The sequence below is a fragment of the Xenopus tropicalis genome, chromosome 6, assembly GCF_000004195.4.
Source record: "Xenopus tropicalis strain Nigerian chromosome 6, UCB_Xtro_10.0, whole genome shotgun sequence".
Classification (NCBI taxonomy): domain Eukaryota; kingdom Metazoa; phylum Chordata; class Amphibia; order Anura; family Pipidae; genus Xenopus; species Xenopus tropicalis.
In genome coordinates, this window is record NC_030682.2 from 55,007,073 (window position 1) to 55,033,761 (window position 26,689).

Sequence of the window (26,689 nt, forward strand, 5' to 3'; positions counted from 1 at the left end):
TCTTCACAGCTCTGATTCTATATACAATGTATACATATTTGGCCTAACAGTATTTATATATGCAAATACAAGCTTAGTCACAAGCCATATCAGTAGGTTTCCAATGTCAAAAAGGGAAGATGTCTTCATTTGCACATGTATGATATTAGGAATTTTGTTGCAATGCCTTTTTAGGACACTTTAATAATGTCATCAGTACACTGCTGAATTGTGTAATACTGGAAGTGTATGTTTTAAAGGAAAAGGAAAGTTTCTGAGGCAGTTTACAGGCAATAGATTAGTCACAACAGTGCAAGCTAGAACACTATTCTGCAAAATTCTTTACCATAATTGAATAAACAGAAGCTCTCTCTGCCATTTTAGTTTGGTCTGAAGACACTTTCCTGTCTGCATCTTTCTTACTGGCTTGTCTCTCGCTGCAGGGGGGGTGAGGAGGAAGAAGGGAGGGTGAGAGGGAGAAGGGAGGAGGGAAGGGAGAGAGGAGCAAGCTGCATAGGCTTGTGCAGTGCCCTGAAAGGTTCATGCTGAGGGAAGGAAGTTTGATACAGAAACTCATGTGTACAGAACAAAAGAAATGGAATGCAGTGTTTCTTTTCACTGAGAACCCAGAACAGCAATACTGACCTCTCTGATAAAGCTTACTTAGTTTTAACCTTTTCCTCTCCTATAATGAGTGGGTATGTTACAGAGGATATTGCATATTGCATTGTATCTGCAATATATCAGATGCATTTTACATCAGTTATCCCCCCGGCATCCCCAACCTTTTTTTTACCTGTGAGCCACTATCAAATGTAAAAAGAGTTGGGGAGCAATTCAAGCATGAGAAATATTCCCAGGGGTGCCAAATAAGGGCTGTGATTGTCTATTTGGTTGCCCCTAGGTGGACTGGCAGCCTAAGTGAGGCTCTGTTTGGCAGTACAATTTCTTGATGGGTACGCACTCCAGACAGGGGTGAAGGTGGTTTAAGAAATAGCTTTATTCACATTTGTCTTATTAAGCACCTGCTTTGAGGCCACTGGGAGCAACATCTAAGGAGCTGGCAAGCAACATGTTGCTTCTGAGCCACTGATTGTGGAACACTGAGTTAGACACAGGCTGTATATTTGCTTGGAATTTAGGTGTTCTGCACCCCTAATCTCAACTAGCTAGTAATCTGACCTTCAGTTTGTTAATGTTATACTTGTACAGTTCAAGAGGGATTAATAGCAACTCCTGTGGAGATTAAACCACAACTACAAAAATAAAATTTTACAAAAATATTGTATTTACATTTATACAAGGAAAGGCTGCACAGTAACATTAAACTACAGTTGTAAGCATGTGCCCTAGTGTTGCTGCCAGTACATAAGGTTTTATATTTTCTATACAACAGCATCCAATATATGTGAGCTCTGTAAGGAGTGTAAGAGGTTCAAAATGTTTAGCTTTATTGGCTATGTAAATTATTTTAATTATTTGATAGCAAATGTTGCTGACTAAATGACATACTAAAGTAGGACAACAGAAGAACAATAAAGAAGCTTTATAAGAAAGCTACACAGTTGTACAAACATTGTAAATAACTTCATATGGCCAGGGGGGTCCAAACTAATTTGTTTTTTTGACACACAGTACAATTGAGTCTGTAGATCATTAAAGCTACTGATCTGTGAGGAATCGTTTTCCCCCACCAAAAAACTCAAAACTCTGGACATAAGAGTCTTAACTTCTTTACTTACTCACTGCGTGTATGGTGGGTTGACAAGGCAACTGATATCACAATAACTTTGGGCAGGTCTAAAAACTTTGATCACCTATATGTTAAGGGCTCTGGCACACAAGGAGATTTGTCGCCTGCGTTTTTTCCCCCTGGCGCTTTGGCGACAAGTCGCCACGACAATACCCACGAAGAGATTTCATGCGAGTTGAGCTTCAGGCGATCTGCTACCCATGGTACACTCAACAGTTAACCCCCCCCTCATGTTTACTCAAGTCGCTCAGAAAAGGGTCTGTGTGCGATTTGAAACAGGAGGCGATTTGAAGTAGCCTCGTATGTTTTGACGCTGGCGATTTCCATTGATTTAGCATTGGCGTCTTGTCGCTCGTCTTGTTGCCAAATCGCTCTTTTAAAAATCGCCAGCGACAAATCTCCTCGTGTGCCAAAGCCCTAATGCTCAATCATCAGATAGGGGAAGAATTCCTTAGGGGTCAGATAGAATTGTTTCTATCTGCATATCTGAAGATTCAGATCTTAACATCCCACCAGGATACCAGGAAAACTCTTGGTGGGCCCAGGTGTAAGTGGGCCCTCCTGCTCCTGACTATTTGGCCTGTTTCATTGTCATTCCCTATTTTTAAACTGGAAAAAAGAGGAGAAATAAATGAAAGAATCTGGGTTCCCAGTCCAACACTGGTACCGTGTATGGCCACCTACAAGTATACATACCCCCCAACTGTCCCGCTTTCTATAGCGCATCCCGCTGTCCCGGATAGTCCCCTGAATGTCCCGCATTTTCGCAATAGATTACGGAAATGCGGGACATTCATAGAAGGATCCGCGACAGCAGGATGAGAGGTCTTAAGCTGAGCGCTCCGACTCCTTGTGCTACTTCTCTTCTTATGTGGCTCCTTCTCCGGCGGTCCCTGGCCCTTTTATAAGGTTGCGCCCGTGCGTAATGACGTCACACGTACACACGGGCGCAACCTTATAAAAGGGCCAGGGACCGCCGGAGAAAGAGCCACATAAGAAGAGAAGTAGCCCAAGGAGTCGGAGCGCGTATGGGGGGGGCTCTGTGTATGGGGGGCTCTGTATTGGGGGGCACTGTGTATGGGGGCACTGTGTATGGGGGGCTCTGTGTTTGGGGGGGCTCTGTGTATGGGGGGCTCTGTGTATTGGGGGGCACTGTGTATGGGGGCTCTGTGTATTGGGGGGCACTGTGTTTGGGGGGGCACTGTGTATGGGGGGGCTCTGTGTATGAGGGGCACTGTCTATGGGGGGTACTGTCTATGGGGGCCTGGGGGTACTGTCTCCCCTGTGTGGGGGGGCAAAACTGGTAGATAGTTATAACTCACTTATATTTATTATAACATTTGTCCTCCCTGTGTGTAATTGTGTATATTGTACAGCGCTGCGTACCCTTGTGGCGCTTTATAAATAAAGTTATACATACATACATACATACATAACTGACTGCCTTCTCTCTATATTTGTATTTATATGTAGGAGTTGCTATATTGTTTTCCTTAGGTAGTACAGTATGAGGATATAGCACATTTGCATCTGATCCCGCCATTTCAACTATATAAAAGGAGTATTTTTTGAAAAAAATGGGGTGTGTTAATTGGGGCGTGGTCACAAAAGTGGGCGTGGTCAAACAAAAATGCGTGCTGCGCGCGCCAAATCTTATTGTCCCTCTTTTTGTTTTTCAAATGTTGGGAGGTATGAGTATATGGCTACAAGTGTATCCCTTAACAACCAATTAGTAATCAGCTTTATCTAGGATCCTCTAGACTAAAATACAATATCTCATTGGTTGCTACTGGTAATTATTACTAAGCATTGGAACAGTTTTTCTAGAAAAATATCATTTCGGCCTTTTACCTACTAATACTACTGGCATCAAGCGTCATTTTAACAAGCAAAGAAGGGATCAACAATTCCCCATTAAATAATGAGCGTAATGGTTTCTAACCTTCAAGTATTTTTTTCATTAGTCCAGTCCTCACTTGCGGAGTAAGGCCATAGAAATCTGGAACTAGAACACCTATTTAGCCACCGGGGGCTTTGTTATGCCCACCAAGGAAATCACCCGACTCTGCAGCTTAGCGTTTTGGGTCTAGTCACCCACAAAAAATATTCTTAAATTTTCCATATGATCACTGATATGATCAGTCGGGATCGGTGCCAAGATCAAACAGCTGTAACTTACCGGAATTCATTCCTGTGGAGTTTGGAAGAGGCGGTAGGAGAGGTCCCGCCCTGTTGTTCGCTGGGTGTGTAAAGGTGTGCACTGAGTAGCAATTTCCTGATAGCTTCGGCCTGGGCTCAGCCAGGGTAAGGCAGGGGTAGCCAATGTGCACATATAGCTTGTGGGACAGTCTCTGAGTGGCGCTACTGTGCCCATGGCATAAAGTCACCCCCAGTAGGAGTAGGGGCTCCCCCGCACATGGAACGAGAAGGAACGTGGAACTAGAGGAGCAGAGCGATGTGCGCCGCCTGGGGCCTGTGCTGTCCCTCCGGGATAGTGATGCTGGGAGTCCTGCTCACTGGGCTACTCACACACCTGGCAGGTAGGACACTAGGGTGGCTGGGACCTGTATACGGCTGCCACATTCATTCAAGTGTGTGTATGTGCCATGCTGGAATTATGTGTGCGGTTTTGGGACTGATGTTTGTCCTGATGTCACTAGGTCACCACCATGACCCCCCCCCCCTTCATTTCCTTTAATGCTTTTATTCAACCATCACTCAGTCGGACTGGTGGAGAAGTGTTGGCTGCTGTGGTGGCTTTTCCCTATATATTCATATTCTGTACTTTTCCAGCATAAAATCAAGTCTACCAGGTTTATTTTTAACAGAACGAGTTACTAACCATAGAATAATGTAGGAAACCTATAGTGCCACCACTCATAGGCTTAATTAACTGTTGCATTTATTGTTTTGGTTTTTTTCTTGGAAGCTTCTATGCTTAAGTGCAAACTATTGCAAACAACCATTGTGCCTGGAGTAGTGATGTGCGGGTCAGGAAAAACTCAACCTGCGCCCAACCCTTACCCGCAAAACCTTTTCCTGCACCCTGTTGCCATTATAGGAACCACACCCAACCTGTATATGTGTGTTTTCACCCTGTACGCCACCTTAGGTCCCAAGACAGAGAAACCTTGGGAACGTTGAAAGAGAGTACTTCCCCAGTCTGACATGCATTCAACAGAAGCCCGCAATGGTTGCCCAAATTTCAACCCTAACCCGCCTGACCTTGGGGTAAACCCGTAGATCCAGTGGGCTGTGGGTCAACCTGCACATCACTAGATTGGAGGTAACCAGTCTAGCTAGCGAAAATATGCATTTGGAGCAAATGCCTACTGCTTCATGGGCCTAGGGTTGCCACCTGGCCAGATATAATGATGCTTGATGCCAGTGTTATTAATATGGAGGAAAGATTGTACAGCGCTGCGGAATATGTTGGCGCTTTATAAATAAATGTTAATAATAATAATAAAAAAATTGAAAGGTCGGTATTTTGTTTTCCAGAAGGTGGCAACCCAACATGGGCATTATGATGGATACCATCCCCAGTTACTTCTTTACAGCATTGTGCTGTTGCACCCCCTGGTGTTAATTAAGAACCAGCATTTATAGTTTAATCGAGATACACTTAGGATATTTAGAGTTGTCAAATCAAATAATAAAAATTGGGAATTCTTATAGAAAATCCAACATGAAGGGCTGCATTTAAAGGGACGTATTGTATAATAAACAAGAATATCTCTCTAAGTATAGAAGGAATATTCTGAGAAAAGTTGTGTTTGGGACTGATTTATTAAAAACTTCTCCAAAACCCCTGCTAACCGTGAGTAAAATCAGACAAATATATTATTATTATCCACAAAATTGGGGGTGAGGGGGTTTAATAATGCTATCTGTCTTTTTTTAAATACAGTCAGTTTAGTCTACCAACATTCTGCCTGAGAACAGAGCCAGCCTCTGGCAGGAAGATTCTTACTTAGTATCTCTTCTGCTTGGTTGATAAGCCTATGGAGAGCTGGGTAACTTTGGTGTCTTTTTTTTTTTTTGGATTGGATTAAACTATGGTTGCCATGTTAGAAAAAATAAATCATTGTGTTTTCCACAAAGAATGTGTCGCATACCCATTTGACATTGGAATAATAATCTTTTATGACATTCTGAGCTATACTGTGTTATAAAAAAAAATACAGTTTTAAAAAAAAAATGAGGCTAATAAGTCACCTTGAGAATCCAGCCTTGCGCCTTGCTTCTTAAGTAGCAATAGAACTCCTTGGTGACTTGAATTTTACAACGGTGGTTATTTTGTATGTACTTTATATATATTTTGCTGTTTGTTGCTGTGTTAAAGTAAATCTGCATTTTATAATTTTTTTTTTTTTTTATATAAGCAATAAATTTAATAATTTGTGTTTTCTCTGCTTGCTGTAAATACCTCCATTGTAGTGATGTAACTCTGTTTTCTTGGGAACACCCAGTTACTGTTTGTAGGACAGACTCACCCAGGGTAATTAGAAAATTGATAGAGAATAAAGCATTAAAACAAAAGTGCATTAATATTAACAATATAGTGTTTGTTTTATGTGAAGTTATTTGGAGGCTGACATCTATTCTGTGTGGCTCACAGAGCTGGCACAAGGGCTCAGAACTTTAGATGTCCTAGCCAGCAATTTTAAACACCATTCTTGGAAATGCCCGAGCCTTTCTGGACAGTTAAACAAGCAGCCCCTTGGGGGCAAGCAATAGGAAATTTAAACAGTCTCTGTCCTGCTACTTGTTTGATGGTACAGAAAGGCAATTTTTGGCCATGCAGGGAAAGCGCATAGTAATAATTATCTTTCTTAATTCACCAGTTGTTGTGCTAATCGCTCTCTGTTTTATACTGACACACATTTTCTAACATTTAAAGGGATCCTATCATGGGGAAACATGCTGTTTTCAAAACAAATCAGAAAACTGTGCTCCTCACAAATAATCCTGTACTGTGAGTGTGTGTTTTTTTTTAGACAGTTTATTAAAGGAGCAGGAAAGGTAAAAGCTAAGTAAGCTTTATCAGGTCTATGTAAATACAGCCATAAGCACTTAAGGTGGCCATACACGCACCGATATTATCGTATGAAACCTCGTTTCGTACGATAATCGGTGCGTGTATGGCATGTCGGCGAGTCGACCGATATCGCAGGAAGCTTGCTGATATCGGACGACTCGCCGATCGGACCAGTTTGAAAATTTTGATCGGGCGCCATAGAAGGCGCCTGACCAAAATTCTCCCTTCAGAGCTGAATCGGCAGAAGGAGGTAGAAATCCTATTGTTTCTACCTCCTTACCTGCCGATTCAGCCCTGAATGGTTTGTGGCGGATCTTACGATGTTTCGTGCGACCGATGGTCGTACGAAACATCGTCAGATCGCCACGTGTATGGCCACCTTTACAGAAACGCTGCACTCTGTCAAAAGATTTGTTGTGTCTGTTTTCCTCTGCCAGAGACACGCGGCTCTCTCCTGCTCCCCCCTCCCTCAAGAATGCTAAGAACTCACTCCCCCCTCCTTAGGAATGTGGATCTGAGCCAATCAGCAGGAAGCTTCCTCATAGTCTAACTAACTGAGCATGTACACTGGTCTGGGTCTCGGTGCAGAAATTATGGGAACTTTCTTTACACAGCTCAGCGTTTTGTTTTTTTTCCTTCTGATCATCTGAACAGGTGAAATATGGGGAGACTACAGGGTACAATGGCCCTGATTGACACCTTCACTGGAGGAATCTGCTGCCTAAGGGTGGCCAAACAAGCAGATCTTTCTCTCAGTATGCCCCCATAAGGTGGGCCGTATTGGGCCCTAGAGCCATATGATCGACATCTGGACGACTTTTGGCCAGAAATTGGTCCAGCAGGCATGTCGGAGGTCCCCATACATGGGCAGATAAGCTGCAGCTTAAATCTGCCTGTGATTGACTACCTTAAGCTCCATAATTCTATGTTGCTACCACTGCTCAATCTATCAGTCTTGAATTTATATCCATCAGAGGCAGCATAGGTGTATTAAGAGGTTTCTCTCCTAGCTAAGATAAACCATTAGCTTTAACTTGCACAGTAACGGTTATATACAAACTTGTAAATAATGGTACAATATCCCCACATCATAAATACATCATACAGTAAGAGGCATGAAGTTCTGATAAAATCTGATGGTGTCTAAAATACTTTTTCTTCTCATTGAAATGCATTGATTGTCAGATGCAGGAACAAAACCCCCTCATCCCACTTTCTCTAATGTGACTTACATTAATGCTGTGGGGATCAAATTTTGTCTCAAGGCAACTTCAGGTGACCGTAAATTGTAGCGACACGTATGCCATCCCACCAGCGATTTACATTCTTGCTGGTGGGATGGCATTGCGGGGAGATTAGTCGCCCGCAGGGCGACTTAATCTCCCCATCTGCCACTGCCCTAACAATTGTTACATTGCACATAGCACATTACTTTAGAAAACCCTACTATAGTTTATGTAGATACGCTGCTATGTAGCCATTCAAGCTGAAAAAAGAAATGCACAGGTTTACATAGCAGATAACTGATTAGTACTGTAGGATAACATTGTGTTATATTACAAAACTAATGTTATCTGCTATGTAAACCTGTACCTTTTCTTCTTTACCTGCTTGAATTGCTGGCCCGTGGCTACACAGCAATGTACCATCACCTAGTTCAGCATCAGTTTTCCACAGACTGCACTGTTGCAAGCCAATATCTAGGCAGTGAAATAGTTAATTCATTTAGGCAATGCAACATTATTTGCATCATTACCTTTACCAAGTTAATATGTTGGGACTGAACAGTCTGCATATTAATACCTAACCAGATAGGTTCAAGTAGCAGATGACCAGCTCACCTAATGATATTGAGAAGGTCATATGTGTTTTTAATGTAAATTAAGAAAAATTGTGTTTTTAAATTCTATCTCACCTGACCTGAGTGCCCTTTGAATTGGGCTGCTGTTTTTGCTATCCAGGACTGACTTTTTTAACAGAAGGAAAAAAGTACAGGGAGAAGAGCTCACTCAGAGTTGAAGTGACATTGCAGGAAGAACCAGGGATGGAGGTGGTTGGGGGAAGAAAGTTGAGAATTTTTATCAGTCTTCCACCTCTATTACCTTTCACTTTTATTTTAACATTCTTTATCCTTCCAGTTTTCCCAGGTTTCTCGTTTATACTCTTTAGGCTAATGGCACATGGATACATTACTGCCCACAGTTAAACCTCAGCTATCATGGGGGACAAATATTTCCAAAATTCTTTCCCACTGGCAATAAAGTAAATTGCTGGTGGGAAAGCATTCACTGCACTTCGTTTTCCGAAGTCACCCTAAGTTTACTCATGATAAACTTAGGCAATAAAGTATATTTTCAGACTTCGGCAATAAAGTAAATCCCCAGTGGGAAAGCATTTTCGGCGATTCATTTTCCAAAGCTGCTTGAAGTTTGTTTGCGAGAAAATTTTGGGTGACTTCGGAAAACATATTGCCACATGTGCTTTCTCACCAGCAATTTACTTTATTGCCAGTGGGAAATCTTTTTGGGGAGGCTTGTCACTCTCTGAAGCCCAGATTTAAACACGGGCAACACTCACATGCCCTCTTGCTACTCAGTGTATAATTGTGTAGCCTGTGCATTGGCACCAGATCCTTTGGGGATAATGCAAGGTTTGTCTTTATAACAAAATGTTGACTGCCTGTATGCTGTTATAGCAGATTCCACATAAATAAAGGAAAGAAGATTCAATTACAGTAATTTATATAGTGTAAAGTCAAGTTTATTTTGCTCAACTAAAGCTGGCCATACACGGGCAGATCCGCTCGCTTGGCGATGTCGCCAAGCAAGCGGATCTTCACTCGATATCCCCACCTACGGGTGGCGATATCGGGGAGGCATGTAGGCGAATTCGATCGTTTGGGCCTGGGGCCAAACGATCGAATTCTGCACGCGGCAATGGGGCAGTCGGTTTGGGGACCGCATCAACGAGCCGATGCGGTCCCCGATCCAACTGGATTTTCTAACCTGGCCGATCGATATCTGGCCAATTTCAGGCCAGATATCGGTCGGCCAGGCCCCTCGTTTCTGCCCCTACACGGGCCGATAAGCTGCCGAGTCGGTCCAAGGGACCGATATCGGCAGCTTTTATCGGCCCGTGTATGGGGGCCTTAACACAATAAAATAGGGTTTGGAAGTATTTCTTTCCCTTTAACAGCCTGGTTGGTATATTGATATATTTCTGCTCCGGCTATGGGTTGGGTAGTAATATTTAAAGGAGAACTTAACCCTAGAAACCCTAGAAACTGTATATATATTCTATATATACAGTATATTGCTATATTGCTAAGCTCTGGTAAGGCCCCATCTAGAATATGCTGTTCAGTTCTGGTCTCCAGTGCTCAAACGGGACATGATTGAGTTAGAGGGTCCAGAGAAGGGCAACTAAGTTGGTAAAGGGTATGGAAAGTCTCAGTTATGAAGAAAGACTGGCCAAGTTGGGTCTGTTTACACTGGAGAAGAGGCGCTTAAGAGGTGACATGATAACTATGTATAAATAAATAAGGGGATCATATAATAATCTTTCTAATGTTTTATTTACCAGTAGGTCCTTCCAACGGACACGAGGGCACCCATTCCATTTAGAAGAAGGGAGGTTCCGTTTAAATATTTGGAAAGGATTTTTTTACTGTGAGAGCTGTAAGGTTGTGGAATTCCCTCCCTGAATCAGTTGTACTGGCTGATACATTATATAGCTTTAAGAGGGGGCTGGATGGATTCTTAGCAAGTGAGGGAATACAGGGTTATGGGAGATAGCTCTTAGTACAAGTTGATCCAGCGACTGGTCCGATTGCCATCTTGGAGTCAGGAAGGAATTTTTTCCCCTCTGCGGCAAATTAGAGAGGCTTCAGGTTGGGTTTTTTGCCTTCCTCTGGATCAACTAGTAGTTAGGCAGGTTATATATAGGCATTATGTTTGAACATGATGGACGTATGTCTTTTTTTCAACCCAACTTACCATGTTACTATGTAAGCTCAGGTAAGTGACAGCAGCACAAAGCATGTGCAGTGAATCAGCAGAAAAGAAGACGAGGAGCTACTGGGGCATCTTTGGGGGCACAGATCTTCCCTACTAAAGGGCTGTGGTTACTTTGGGCTGGTACAGAAGCCCCAAACATAATGTACAACATTTCTAGCCTACTTCTTTAGTTAGGCTTTAGCTCTCCGTTAATAATTTATTAGCTACTTGCTAGTTTTTGAAATGAACAATTTGCTGATGCTTTATGTCTTGTTTATTTTACAGATTCTGTATACATCTCCCTGCAACCTAAAGACAATATAACTATATTGATAAAGCCCGGAGATGTTATCCCTCCACCATCAAGCTGTTATATATGCCTTTCAAAAACTAACTGTAAGAGTACTACTCTAGAAATCCGTCCTGGGATGACTGTGGATTACAGTTTTGCCTGCTCCACTCCAGAGAAATTTTATGTTATGGAAATTCAGAAAAGAATAGGTAAAATATTTTAATATTTTCATTTTGTCTGCAACAAAAAATCAGATGTGTTTTTAGAGATAATGTTATCCCATTATTAGCCCCTTTTGGCATAACCCTAGTTTGTTTTCTTCACAAGCACAAATAGTATTGAGGTTTATATATGATGTGGTCTGTTCTTCATAAATTTCTGATTTATGTTTGGTTTTTGTAATATTCCTTAGGTAAGTTGTTTTTCTCAGTCCTCTATTTTGACCATATACTGACAGTTTTATGATCCTTTTTTTGCTCTATTTTTATGAGCTAAGATATTAGATTTTAGTAGGGATTAAAGTATATCACAAAACTTGTAGTTGTTAAACCATACTCCCTTTAAATCACACCCGTGTTATCACAAGAACTTTTAAAATCACATTCACATTAATGGTGGTAGCAGGTAGCAGGCTCACTCACTGCAGGCATATCACCCATCATATTAATATGTCATTTAGACAGAGCCTTAAATCCAATCCTCCTCCCCTGTGGATAGCACAGCAACTCCTAGTACATTATTTAACACCTTACAGACCCTCTAAACCTATTTTGAAATGCTACCAAACCCCTAGAACAAACTGTAACAGCAGCCAGACTTTAATGCGGGGCCACACAAGCTGGACCCCCACCAGTTGAACAGCACTGGGCTACAAAATCCTAAAACTCCATTGCCTACATAAGTGCTGTCCAATTTCTTTGGTACCGAGGGCCAGAATCTTTCTGGCCTGCATCGTGGAGGGCCGATAATGGAAGCCCGTTTGGCCACTCCCCTTTTAAACCACACCCACTTCAAACCACGCCCATGTTATCACAAGAACTATTCAGACCATACCCACACTAATGGTGGTAGCACAGCAAAAACCCAAACGGTTGGTACTCACTGCAGGGGTATCACCCTTCATTCATATGTGAAAGAATTATATTTTTATATTTTATATTATGTTTTTGACAAACCCTTAAATCCATATTCCCCCTCCTTCACTGTGGATAGCACAGCAACCCCAGCATCTAATTACATACCTTAGGGACCATATCATTTTTTTTTTAACTTCCGTGAATTTAGCACGTTGCCTTTGTACCTCCAGGGAGTAATCTGGGTACATAGCGATATTGACATTTTCAAATGGCAGTTGGCTTTTGTTCCTTGCCAGTAGGAGAATTTTGTCCCTGTCCCTCGCGTTTAGTAGTCTGGCTATTAATGGGTGGGCGGGGGCACCCAGTGGAGGTGGCTGCACAGGGACTGTGGGCACACTCCACTGAAAAGGTAGATGTGAGCGAGTCACTCCCAAACATATCAATAAACCATTTTTGGATAAACGATTCTGGGGACTCACCCTCCGCGCACTCCGGGAATCCCAACAGGCGAATGTTGTTACGCCTCAGGTGATTTTCCAAGTCATCTGCTTTGCTTTGCCAATTCTGAACTGCAGCTTGGAGGTCCCGCATTTGTGTCGGGATTTGTACTCCATGCGCCCCTAGGCCGCCCCTCCCCTCTTCCACGAGCGTGCATGCGCGAACGCTCAACACCCCCCCCCACCCCCGCACGGCAGCGAGTGCGCATGCGCAACCAGAACTAACATACGGAGCAGTGGGGAGAGGTCCCCATTGCTCCGTATGGGGGCAAAATTTAAAAATTAAGTTGCGGCGGGGCGGCATGCCGCCCTAGGCCCGGGCCTTTGTGGCCTCTCCACAAATCCAGGCCTGTGCTTACTTCCTCTAGGTTGCTGACCCACTGTTCTACTGCTGCGGCCTTTCTCTTATCTTTTGCATGTCGTGCAGAATGATAATAGTTCCACTGCCTGCTGTTGTTATGATGTAGGCTCTGTGTTTATTCTTAAAAAAAGCTTTTTAGGTATCACTAATGGGACCCAGACTCTGGAGCTAAGCTGTTGCGCGTCCTCTCACATTGAGCTGGTAGCCACATAGGGACCATATAATTACTATTTCCACATTCTAACAAACTTCCAGAACAAACCCCTGCCAGGTTCCCCTCCCACAAGCAGCATAGGGCAGGCAGAGTATGGAACACACAAGCAGCATAGGGCAGGCATTGTATGGCACACACAGGCAGCACAGGGCAGAGTATGGCACACAAAGGCAGCATAGGGCTGGCAGAGTATGGCTCACACAGGCAGCGTAGGGCAGGCAGAGTATGGCACACAAAGGCAGCCTAGGGCAGGCAGAGTATGGCTCACACAGGCAGCCTAGGGCAGGCAGAGTATGGCTCACACAGGCAGCCTAGGGCAGGCAGAGTATGGCTCACGATACTCTGCCTTCCCTATGCTGCCTGTGTGTGCCATACTCTGCCTTCCCTATGCTGCCTGTGTGTGCCATACTCTGCCTTCCCTATGCTGCCTGTGTGTGCCATACTCTGCCTTCCCTATGCTGCCTGTGTGTGCCATACTCTGCCTTCCCTATGCTGCCTGTGTGTGCCATACTCTGCCTTCCCTATGCTGCCTGTGTGTGCCATACTCTGCCTTCCCTATGCTGCCTGTGTGTGCCATACTCTGCTTATGTTTGCCATGCTATGCCTGCCCTATCCTGCCTGTGTGTGCCAAACTATGCCTGCCCTATGCTGCCTGTTCTCATATAATAGGTGAAAAAATAGCCCAAGGTTCCAGAAAGCTGAAACAGGAATGGCTTCCAGTCACATTTTACCCTAGTGATTTTGCCATACCACTCTTGTTATGGAAGGAAAACCATGATATAGGCAGCTGGGAATGGTGTAGGTGTTCAGTGCCAGCTTATGGGCACCCCAGTCCAACACTGCCCCCTGCTAGCAATTCCCGCTGCCCCCGCCAACCCGACAGGCTAGAATGTACCTGTTAGAATGCACACTATTGACACGCCTGGTTAATGCGTCACAGGACCCTGTAACTGCTGCATTTCCCACCCTAGGCTTATACTCGAGTCAATACATTTTTCTAGTTTTCTTAGGTAAAATTAGGTACCTCGGATCGGCTTATACTCGAGTATATACGGTATGGTTTTTTTTTCTGATTTTTCATACATAACAGAAGTCCAACCACATGTATTACACATTATTTTTATTATCCTTTACATTTTGCTAGCAGGTTACGCAACCCTTTCCTGAGAATGTTTTAATCATTCACATCACTCCCTGCCCTAAAAAGGCTTACAGTGTAATAACCCTGTCTCAGACTCAAAAATATGTGCAAACCTATAGTAGGATCAGTTTCATCAGGAGGCAACATAATGTTGATTGGAGGAGGAAATCAGAGCACCTGGTAAACACAATAAGAATAGAATTTTCATGTAGTGTCCTTGTTGAAATATAATCCAGGATCATAGTGCTGTAATGGGATTAACCATTGAGCCGCCACCATAAAGGTGATAGCAGGAATCCACAGTGCTTACATTATATGAAGATCAGAGGTTGCAAGGGACTTCATTAGAATTCTGGAACACCTCTATACTTTGCCCCTTGATGATGAAAGCTTTTATGTCTGCAGGCATATGCCCATCCTGTCCCATATGACTGCTCTTTTTACAAAAGCGTTGATGTGGACCCACCTATAATGTGCCATGTAACACGTGCTTTAATCTGTGCTAATTCCTATTTTCCTATAAAAATAGTGAATCACTGGTGATGTGTAAGTATACATCACCAGTGTTTCACTAACTGTGGGACTGCCAACCTGGGTCACCTATAGCAATTAAGCTTAAAAGCCAGACATTTAGGAAGTAATGTGCCACGTGTAAACTAATGTAGGGAAATACCCTACAGCTATCACTTAGTTGCCAACGTCTTCTGAAATCATTCAAAAAAAGTTTTCACTTGTCTCGGCCATAATGGTTCAGCAGTCAGAAAATGAATTAAATTTAAGCTGCTTTGCACTGCAATGGCTGTAATTAATATCTGGAAACCTTTGTGTGCTTAGTAGAGGTATGGGACCTGTTATCCAAACTGTTCAAGACCTGGGGTTTTCCTAGGTTTTAATATTTAAACCCAGTAGGATTGTTTTGCCTTCAATAAGGATTAATTATATCTTAGTTGTGATCAAGCACAAGGAATTGTTTTATTATTACAGAGAAAAAGGAAATCACTTTTAAAATTTGACTTATTAAACTAATAAATAATTATATAATAATAAATAAATGCCACCCATGCCAGAATTAGAAATAGAACACTCCTATATTATGCAAGGAAAATCATTGCAGTGGCATGGATGAGACTCAAGCCCCCCATGGTTAAAAACTGGATCACTTTGGTAAACCAAACCTTACCCCTTTCAAACTTAAGCCGTCCATACATGAGCCGATAATATCATACAAAACCTTAATGTTGAGTGCATGTATGGCGGCTTGATGAGGTGACTGATATCACAAAAAGTTGCTGCATGCACAGCGCGTGTCAAAAAATACCCCCCCAAAAATGTAACCCTTTCCAAATGCTAATTAGCATATGCTAATAAAGATTCTATTTGGCCGGGACCGTGGATTCGTCCGAAACCGAATCCATCAAAAAAAGTCTGGATTTGGCCCGAATCCCGAACCAAATCCAGGATTCGGTGCATCCCTACTTTTGATGTAGTGGACACTCATTCTTAAAGGAGAAGGAAGAGCTAAGTCACTGGGGGGTGCCAAAATGTTGACTATAGTAAGCCTTATGCATTTCACGCATATATTAAAAGGAGAAGGAGAGTCACTGGGGGGTGCCAAAATGTTAGGCACCCCCAGTGACTTTAAGCACTTACCTTTTACCCCAGGCTGGTGCCCCTGTTAGGAGAAAACCGCACCAGCCCTGGGTACCTGAAGCGAGTGTTTCCTCTTCCTTCTTTCTTTTGTCTTCAGAATCCCTGACTTTTTCATTTAAGTTCGGCTTTTCACTGTACTGCGTGCAAAGACGTAAGAAGGAACAGGAGACAGTCGCTGCAGGTACCCTAGGTTAGTGCGGTTTTCTCCTAACAGGGGCACCAGCCCCGGGGTAAAAGGTAAGCGATTAAAGTCACTGGGGGTGCCTAACATTTTGGCACCCCCCAGTGACTCTCCTTCTCCTTTTAATATATGCGTGAAATGCATAAGGCTTACTATAGTCAAACAGTTTCTAGTCAAATGATCGAGATGTCTGATATACCAAACAAGACATTGTTTTAAATATACGTCATATGTACTTTATTTTTTATGTTTTATCTCTGGCAATGAACACTTGGGAGATTTTGAGCTTCAAATTGAAATTTGTGAATAGATTTTAGAACAACTTTCAGCAAATGCAATTTCATGAGCTCATGAGCAACATGTTGCTCCTCAAACCCCTTTGATGTTGCTCCCAGTGGCCTCAAAGCAGATCTTTATTCTTGAATTTCTAACTTGGAGTTTTGGAGGCATAAAGACCATGGGTACTACCAAACAGAGCCTCCTGTAGTCTGCCAGTCTACATAGGAGCTACAAAATAGCCAATGACTTTTATCTTTATTGGTCTTTATTATATTATATTATCTTTATTGGTCACCCGAATATTTTTTTATATTTAAATGTTGCTCACAGGTTAAAAAGGTTGGGGATCCCTGGTATACACTATAGCTGTGTCCTTATGGCCAGACAATCGGATACATTTGATTTGGCCCAAACACTTAGGTGGCCTAATTAGCAAAAATCTACTTGTTATGTTCCTTGTCAGTCAAGATCTTTTTGTGTATGTAGAGTTTAAGTGATGCTGTATAAAGCTATTGAGCCCAAAATATGCTGGGGGAAATAATTTTGTAGCTAATTTTTTGATCAGAGACACAAATTGGTACCCAACATGCGCATAAGCAAAGCTAAACATGTTCTGTGGAAAAAAGTCTGTGGGTTCCAATGTGAAAATGCATTTTCAATGTAAAAAAGCGCATGTTGTTGCAAAACACATCCCTAAACTGATGAACAACATTGCTCAGAAATTGACAACAATATTCATCCAAAGTGTGTTTAACTTTCACTGTTAAAATATTTTAAGTATTTTGATTTTAATTCATTTTTGATTTTCTTATTGTATCTAAGGCTACAGGCACATGAGATTAGTTGCCTGCAATAGATCTCCTCTACCGCGGGCTACTAATCTCTTCTAAATGCTTTCCCACCGGCAATAAAGTAAATTGCCAGGGGAAAACATACACGCCACTTTGTTTTTCTGAAGTTGCCTCACGGATATATAACAGGTGATTAATCTCCTTGTGTGCCTGTGGCCTAAGTTTTACTATAGCTTTTAAAATGTAACAAAAAAGTGTGTACTAGCAATGCTACCGTGGGACATCAGATAGGGTTTTAGTCCTAAGAAGCTTTGATTGATGTAATTTGTTGTTCTTTTTGTGTGTCTTGTGTATTTTTTGTTTAGATTGCAACACTGGTTTGTGTCCCTTTGGAAAAGTGCAGCTTGAACCTTCTGGCTTGAGTGGATTAAACCGAACCTTCTTCTGGCATGTAGAAGCTGCTCGAAATATGGGCATTGAGCTAAATTTTTCCACTCCATGGCTGAGTCAGATTGACCCGTCATATAAATGTCCGGATTTAATAACTTACAGAGTCAGCACTTCAGTGGGCAGATCTTCCATTAACATTGGAACTTTCTGTCGAAGTGGAACAGTGTCTCGCATCAAGGTCCAAGGTGGAGGTGTTGTTGCTCTAGAATTACCCTGGAATGAAACATGGACTGAGTCTGGATTCAGCATAGCAAATCGATCTTCCATTAGAAGTAAGTTTTACTATATTACATATACAAACCTCTTTTGGTTGTTTAATTTTTCTTAGGCATTGTCAAAAGCTATCCTCAAAGAAAAAATGTCATAGGAAAACAGTTTTAATGCACCAGTTAATAGAATTCTGCAGGAAATCTGTTTTTTAAAAGAGCTAATTTATTTATATGTAATTTTGAAATTCAACATAGGCCAAGACACATTCTTAGTTTCCGAGGTGCCCTCAGTCATGCTACCTGTGCTCTGATAAACTTCAGTTAAAGGTGGCCATACACGGACCGATTTTTTACTTACAAACGACCGATTCCCGAACGATCCGATGCTATCGTTAAGTTATCGTATAGTTGGTGGTGTACGAACGATCGTCGGCCCACTAAACGAGCCGACATTATCGTCCCCAAAATCGATCGGCCAGGTTTAAAAATTTTGGTCGTTTAACGATAAAATCTGCCAGTTGGTGTGAGTGTCAGACATTTGTCTTTCAACGATTGTTCTCTGCGCATGTCACGATTGCCAGCAGCGGAAGTCAACGACATTCGATCGTACGTAGATGTACGATCGTACGTATTTTACGATAATGATGCGACGAAATCTTTCCCGAATTATCGTTGCCCGTGGATGGCATATCGTATGGGAACTCGATCGCCATACGATCGTTTGTCAATATAATCGTTCATCACACAACGAGCGAAATCGCCTCGTGTATGGCCACCTTTACTCTTTATGCCTGCGCAGGAAGTTGGAGTTATATTGCTCCCTCCCATCCCCCCAGCAGCTGATCAGCAGAACAATGGGAAGGTAGCACGATAGCAGCTCCCAGTAGATATCACAATAGCACTCAATAGTAAGAAATCCAAGTCTGGTTTGGGACTCCTCCAGGTACATGGAAGTAGGAGAAACAATAGGTTACCTGAAAACAGTTCTAATGTATAGCGCTGGCTCTTTTTAAAAGCACAGACTCGGGCACAATGCAGTGAGATGGCTGCCTACACATCAATATTGCAACTTAAAATACATTTGTTGGTTTAAGAATAAAACTTTATATGCTACAGTGAATTATTTGCTATGTAAAAAGAGTAATTCAGAAATAAAAAGTACACAATAAAAATCATGATAGAATCCCTTTAACATATGAACCACTTCTAATAATTTTCCATACTCCGCATCATTATTGAAATGTTGACCGAAGAAAGTTTTTAGTCTTGTTTTATTTTCTTTTAGCATCTGTAAAGATGCTATTACCCTGGCTTTCAGTTTCATTCTTGCCTAAGCCCCCCATATTCACAGGCTAGCTCATCACAGCCTTCAGTTTCACTTATAATATTGAAGTGCTCCTCATTTATAAATGAATGGGAAGTAGAAAAGGGCATCTGAATATAATAATGAAATGCTGAAAAGAGAGTGATTTGAAAAGTGATTTAATGTTTCCTGCACATGAGAATTCTCCTTTAACTCTGATAATTAGTCTGCAGCATAAACTGCTATGCTGGGTGGACCTCCACCCAAAACTCAATGTATTTGTATAATAAAACACAATGTAATTCTAAGCAACTTTTCCACTTAATTTTAGGAACCATGTTTTGCAGTTTTTTCTCACTGAATTGAAGCTGGCCCATTGTTTCTGTAGTCAGGCAAACTGAGAAGGAAGTAGCAAAAGGCACAAAAACTGCTTTCAATTACAAATTCATTTTTAATATACATTATAGAGTTGTTGTTGTTTTTTTTCATTATGCAAACATGTTTATTTGGTGCTTGTCCCTGTTAGGATTATGTCACACACTGTAATCCCACTGTAGTCCCTTAGACCGATTCGACAGCTAATCGCACCCTTGTATGGGCACTTCCAACGGGCCTGCCCGACCAATATCTGGCCTGAAATCGGCCAGATCTCGATCGGCAGGTTAGAAAATCTAGTTGGATCGGGGACCGCATCGGCTGGTTGATGCGGTCCCCGGACCGACTTTTCCTATGCCCGTCGCTATAATTCGATTCAAATTATCCTGGGTTCTCCCAATATCGCCCACCCATAGGTGGGGATATCGGAAGAAGATCCGCTCGCTTGGCGATGTCGCCCGTGTATCTGCCCGTGTATGGGGACCTTTACTGTCCCCTGTATTCAGTCACTGATAAGTATGGACTATATCTTTCACTGTGCATAGAAAAAAGTGGATTCCAGGCCTTTTAGTGAACACACAAGGTTGTAGAGGGACAAATCTCTGTTTTTCCAGCAGCCTAAAGGTGATAAAGTGAAATGTCACCAATATAGTATGACATCCTTCCTTTCTTAAATATTATTTAAGAAATTATTATTTGATTCATGCATTTTGTGATTAAGGAATGTTTTATAATGGACTTTTTTTTAGTAATGTTAGTTGGTAGTGCAAGCTGGTATACAGCATTTCTTGCCATAATCATTTTTAGGTTTAAGACCCCCTTTAAGTTCATGTTGTGTTGCCATATCTTTCCATAGCACGGTTAGAGTATTAATGATATTCCAATACTAAGTTCCTTCCTTTTCATGTGTAAGGAGTATCCCAAATTACCATTTTCCTGAAACAAATTATTTGGGAGTGTTAGAAAGAATTGTGTAACTTACTGTTCTTTCCAGGCTCCAATTAATTCAGTTTGGATTAATGCAGTTTTTTTTTTTTTTTTTTTAACAGAATGCAGCTTTATTGTATATGGAGTATATAGCAGAGAGCCAAAACCTAAAAATGTATATGGGTAGAAATGCTGCATTTTAGAACTTATTGCAAAAGCCTAAGGTTCAACAGCCCTATAATGCGTATGATCCAGGCCTTGTCCACAGGAGTCTCGTCTTGGACCATGTTGTGACATCTTTTGAGTGTCAATGGCACTGACATGCTAAGTGTGCTCTGTTGAGAGCCTAAACATAAGCCTTAATTGGAATCTTAAAAAGTAGTGTAAATAGCTTTTCCCTGTGAAAGAATAAGTATTATAACTTCACAGAAGCTAAAATGCATTAGGCTTCTGCTGCTTTGACCTACTATTTAAGGTACTTCATGTGCCAGCATAATTGTAATGGCATGTTGTCTTTTCCCTAGGATTATGCATTATTGAGTCTACTTTCCTTAGCGAGTCATTTGCCATTCTCATGTCTGCGCATTACCCGGTGGGATTCCCAAATGATGACCTCATGACTTGGCAATTTGTCGTACCATTTCATCATAGTGCCACTGTGGAATTTTTGAATTATACATCTCCCAGCTGTGACAGGAAAGATGAGCGGGTGGAATATTATTTACCGAATTACAAATATAACCCCGAAGTTTTACCGCTAGATGGTAAGCAGCCTGCCAATATAGTGGGGAACTTCAACTTATCCTTGCAGAACTGCGACTTGGACAGTCAAAACCAACAAGGCCTAACCTTACTTTTCAAGGTCACCGTTCAGCAAACCCCAACCCAAGGAAGTAAGTATGTCTGGCTTTTACATGATATATATATATATATATAATATAATATGCCTTTTTAGAATGGCTCTTTTCTCCTTATTTACTAAAGCATTTTTGCTAAATTTCTTGTGGGGTACACAAAAACATCTCATAGGCCCTTATTAGTCACCACATATTGGGATCACCGTGGACTAAAATTGAGCCTAAATATATTGATAAAATTGTATGAAATCTTATTATTTCAAGGGTCACAGAAGAAAAATTGTCATCATATAAAATTTGCCTGGTTAAAAAAAAACAAAAAAACCAACTAGTGTTCCACCTGTGAAGCCTGTAAAACAGGATATGGTAAATGCCTCATACATTTGGCAATGTGCATGAATGCGTATTTTCATAAAATATGGCTGTGCTGCTAGGGATGGATGTGAGCCAAAAAGATTATCTACTGTAATTGAAAAGCTTGGGTTTTGGTAGCATATAACATACTGATCAGCCGCTGTAAGTAAATAGATGCAAGGTACAGGTTTCCCTTACACCTGGGTGTGCTGTGTCTTGTGCATCATGCACAGGAGTAGGAGCAACAGGCAAATTGGCCTAGTATAGAACATTTAAAGGCAGATTATCATTGCTCGAGCCTTTTGGTGTGCAGTGGGGTGTAGTATGGCATGCAGTGAGAACCCACCAGAATATGCAGTGCACACATCCAGTGCATTCCACATAGTGTGCAGTGGGTGTCAAACGAGCATGCAGTCCAAGTACCCAGTGCACATCTCCAGTGAACTGACATACACAAGAGGGGGTTGCGGGAGCACTCCAAGACTAAATAGAATATACAAATACAATGGAAGTGCGACTTTTCGGACGCTTTACCGCTGTTTACAGTTGTACGGTACAAAAATTTTGTGACTTACGGATTGCCAATACGATATTATCGTGACTAATACGATTTTTTCGTAAGCATTTTTGTGATATTTGCGATCTTCAGAAATTTTCGTTTCCAATCCAAATTTTTCCCATTCGGGATTCGAACTAAGTATAGGAACTTTGTGTGTAGTTTTTTTTATGGGTGTAGTTCCCTTTTTGCATGTAGGGCGGTCATGAGCCATGTTTAATAAGGGTCTCCTTTTTTGCAGTGCTGTCTGTTGAATGTAAGATTTTACTCACTGAAAGTCCATTCATACTTTCAGCTTCTCCAACTCATTTTTATTTTTAGCTAGAATTTACAACATTGATTTAACAAAGGAAAAGGATATAACAGTGAACATAAAGCAGAGGCTTTTGGGGACCACCTGTAAAATCTGCAAGGCGCAAATGGACTGCAATGAGGAGTTCACAATGACAGGAGGAGCGTTCCACAGAATTTCTTTCCTCTGTTATGATCTGAGTGTTTTGATGACAACAGTTGTGAAAACTATAGGTATGTCAAATTGAAATGTATGATGACTCGTTTTAAAACCTTTACCTAGAGTAACAGAAATCATCCTTTTGGAGACGTTCTGTATTCATGTAGCTCTAAAGCATTGCAACATTTCTAAGTAAATAGTTTAGCTTGGGGTATGCTATCCATAATCTACTACCAGGTCTTGCCATTAATATAGCTGTTTATATAAATCAGTGGCTTTATAGAGTCTAAATATATTTATGTGTAACTGGGACAACCAGAACATATGTCTATGAAGATTTTCATTCATCCAGGTCATGGTATATCTAGAATAAATAAATCTAAAGCAACTGGACTTGTTAGGTAATCATTGAAGACGTTTCACTACTCATCCGAGCAGCTTCTTCAGTTCAACTGGTATGGGAAGTCCTCAGTATATATACTTTTCCACTAATCCAATCACAATGGCACTTTGTAACTTTGTTGACACCATCTGTCTGCTACATACAATGCTGTTCTAACATCTGTACCCCGGCAGTTTCAGAACTCTTCACACATCCATTCATGCAACTCTAACAAGTAACACCTGTTTTGAAGAGTTGCATGATACTTTGGTAATCCTTTCAAAGTAACTCCACAGCGTTCACACCTCTGTGAGTTTCAGATGTCACTTCTCAGAAGAGTTACAAAGTGCCATTGTGATTGGATTAGTGCAGTGCTGTCCAACTTCTGTGGTACCGAGGGCCGGAATTTTTCCGACCTACATGGTGGAGGGCCGATAATGGAAGCCAGTTTTGACCACTCCCCTTTTTGAAACTGCACCCACTTGAAACCACACCCGTATTAATGGTTGTAGTACAGAAAAAACCTGCCATACTCTGCCTTCCCTACCCTGCCTGTATGTGCCATACTCTGCCTGCCCTACCCTGCCTGTGTGTGCCATACTCTGCTTGCCCTATGCTGCCTGTGTGTGCCATACTCTGCCTGCCCTACCCTGCCTGTGTGTGCCATACACTGCTTGCCCTATGTATGGCACACACAGGCAGCATACAGTGACACAATGCTGGCACTGCTCCTACAGTCTGAACAATAACTATATATTAAAAAACTTTTTAATTGCAGTACCACCTCAGTATATGTTCTTTTTGTAGTGTGCAGGGATTATTTGTGGGTTTCTACTGCTCCTACAGTCTGAGGTGTGAACAGGGAACAATGTGGGTGATTACAGTCTGAGCCTGAGGTGTGAACACTGCAGGGGGTGAACAATGCAGGGATTAAAAGGTGTGAACAACACAGGGGATTACATTTTTAAACAATACAGAGGGATTACAGCCTGAATCTGAGGTGAGAACCATGCAGGGGGGGCAGTTAATCACAGTACTGATACCATTTAAATCTTACATAAGAGTAAGCCATCAAAGCAGCCAGACAGGTGGGGGCGGCCCGCGAGCCGCCAGTTGGACAGCACTGGATTAGTGGAAGAGTATTTTATGCTGAGAACTTCCCATACCAGTCAGTTGAACTAAAGAAGCTGCTCGGATGAGTAGTGAAACGTCTTCAATGATTACCTAACAAGTCCAGTTGCTTTAGATTTATTTATACTAGATATAACCAGAACATACATTTTTTTTATCCTAGACATAAAACACATATCTTTGTACTCTGAAGTAGTGTGTGTTGGTAAGGGCCACGTAACCTCACAAACAGGGCTGTGGAGTCGGAGTCTCGGAGTCGGAGTCTGAGACAATTTTGGGTACCTGGAGTCAGAGTCGGCAAAAAATGAACCGACTCCGACTCCTACTAAATTTAAATGGGAATAAAAAAAAAAATAAAGCAAGTTTAAATGTCCCAATTCACAAACAGTCATAATTAATTACTTCTCGGCTATGAGAGTAAAGCCCAATGCACGCAGTGCATAAATGAACACGAGTGACCATGAAGCATGCTTTTCATTGACTGTATGCTTCACTAAATGGGACGTACCGCACAGTTACGGTGCGGCAGCTGCACTGCGTCATGTTCCTCTGTTACAGGGAACCCAATGCCCACTGTGAACCTAGCCTAACTCTCACTGATAACTAATTAAGTAAAAAAAAATTACAGGACTAGAAATAGTCAATAGTTTAAGACTGAAGCTTTAAAACATTTGAAAAACTGCTGTAATTCAGCTGTAATGTTAGCTTAAACTTTAAACATGACTATGGGATTCTAGGGAAATCATTAGGAGTATAGATAAAATTGTCTATCAGTTTATTATCAGTTCAGTTGTGTTTTAAGTGCCCCTTCCTGGATGTATAAAATACATTAGCATATTAAAAACAGAGGAGTCGGAGTCGGAAGTATCAGAAACTGAGGAGTCGGAGAATTTATCTACCGACTCCACAGCCCTGCTCACAAAAGCAGTAACCTCTTGTGAATCTGGCTTTATAATTTTGGAAACTGTTAAGTTTAATAATCTTGTCAAAGCCTCTTGTTATTGCTACGTCAAATGCAAGCTAACCCAGAAAAGTATTTAAAAATACTAGGTGGTGTCTTGTATGGCTGTTGTCAAATTGCAACAAGGTTAGAAAGTCTCCACTAAGAAACCAACTCATGAATATTGTACATGTCTAGCTGCTGGCCAGAGCTGGAGTTTGGTGTGTGGTGAGCTTATCCTTGCCTTAAACTTGTAGAAATAGACTGTCCAGTAGGGACGCATTGCATATTCTTACCTTGGCAACAGTGAAGCTATCAATGATTCTTTACTTGCCTACAATAAACTCTACTGCATGGAGCTGATCAGTCTGTAAGTCTTGTTTTAATTAAATTTAAATTTAATTAAAAGTCAGATATTTGTTGCTTAAAAAAAGATGAGCAACATCAAGCTTTCTGGTCCTAGAACGAATATGATGTTTTTTGTTTTTCTAATTTTCTTTTTTCCTTAGCTTGTTGGGATCTTAAAACCTGCAACATAAACAATGAGCCCCTTTCTATACACGCATCTTTGCTACAGCTTCCTACTCAAGTGGAAATCACCTGGAATTTAGTGGCTCCTAAACATATCAGTACTGAAATAGCATCCAGCTCCATGAAACTACAGCAGGCTGTCTCAGGCAAACCATGCAACTCCACTGATTTAGGCTTCCTGTATAACATTGTCAGCTCTGACAACAAGAGCAATTTTCAGATTGGAACATTCTGCCCTGTTGGACCAATCGAAAAAGTGCAGTTAAGAGATAATGTTACCATCACCCTGAGTTTACAAAGTAAGGCAAATATCAGCCATCTCCTGAAACAGGACCTGCGTGTTTCTTTCGTCTCTCGGATTGAAGGTATTTCAAATTTACAATATACAGAGATTTACAAACAAACAAACAAAAATAGGATTTTGAAAGCATGAGTCTCTCAATTCTGCAAGAAGTTTCAGATGTCACAAACTGTCTGACTCTTACTCCTCTGTCTGGATCCTGGTTGCATATACCTAGTTGATATTATAATTGTTCTCCTTGTGTTGCCTGTTTTCTGGTCTTGCTACAGGGACACACATTGGGGGAGTTAGCTTTAATGATCCAAACATTTGTATACAATCAGTACTGCACCTTATTTCTGTCTCCTGTGTTCAGGGGGATTATGGTGATCTACTCTTAATCGTATATCCAGACCAATGGCTTATGGGCAGAATTATCAAAATGTGTAATTGATAAATACACTTCTTTATATCTCATAGGAATGAATAGAGTGAGTTTTTATGTATTAAACTCTAAACTCATATTTTGATAAATCCATTCTTTAGTATAACTTTACAAGCATAAGGCCCATTCACAGTCCCCAGCTCCCTCCCTATCTCATGAACCAGACTTACAAGAAAAGGCCCTTCTCCTCCATGCCTGACTCCTAAAGGCAGACCTGTGCAGTGGGCTGGTAGCTAATATGTCCCCTC

The 26,689-nt window shown here is 41.6% G+C and overlaps 1 protein-coding gene and 1 long non-coding RNA gene across 2 annotated transcripts in view; one reads left to right on the forward strand and one right to left on the reverse strand.

The window, feature by feature from the left end:
* LOC105947665 overlaps positions 1–3,994 on the reverse strand; it is a 30,585-nt gene extending 26,591 nt beyond the window's left edge. Inside the window, exon 1 of the long non-coding RNA XR_001171096.3 lies at positions 3,912–3,994. This is a non-coding gene — a long non-coding RNA (uncharacterized LOC105947665). The remainder of the gene's footprint in view (positions 1–3,911) is intronic.
* Positions 3,963–26,689, forward strand: part of cdcp1 (CUB domain containing protein 1) — a 29,771-nt gene continuing 7,044 nt past the window's right edge. Inside the window, exons 1-6 of the mRNA XM_002938305.4 lie at positions 3,963–4,272; positions 11,054–11,269; positions 17,616–17,972; positions 21,039–21,407; positions 22,603–22,806; positions 25,695–26,081. Coding sequence (XP_002938351.2) covers positions 4,188–4,272; positions 11,054–11,269; positions 17,616–17,972; positions 21,039–21,407; positions 22,603–22,806; positions 25,695–26,081 — 1,618 coding nt within the window. The 5' untranslated portion in view covers positions 3,963–4,187. The remainder of the gene's footprint in view (positions 4,273–11,053; positions 11,270–17,615; positions 17,973–21,038; positions 21,408–22,602; positions 22,807–25,694; positions 26,082–26,689) is intronic.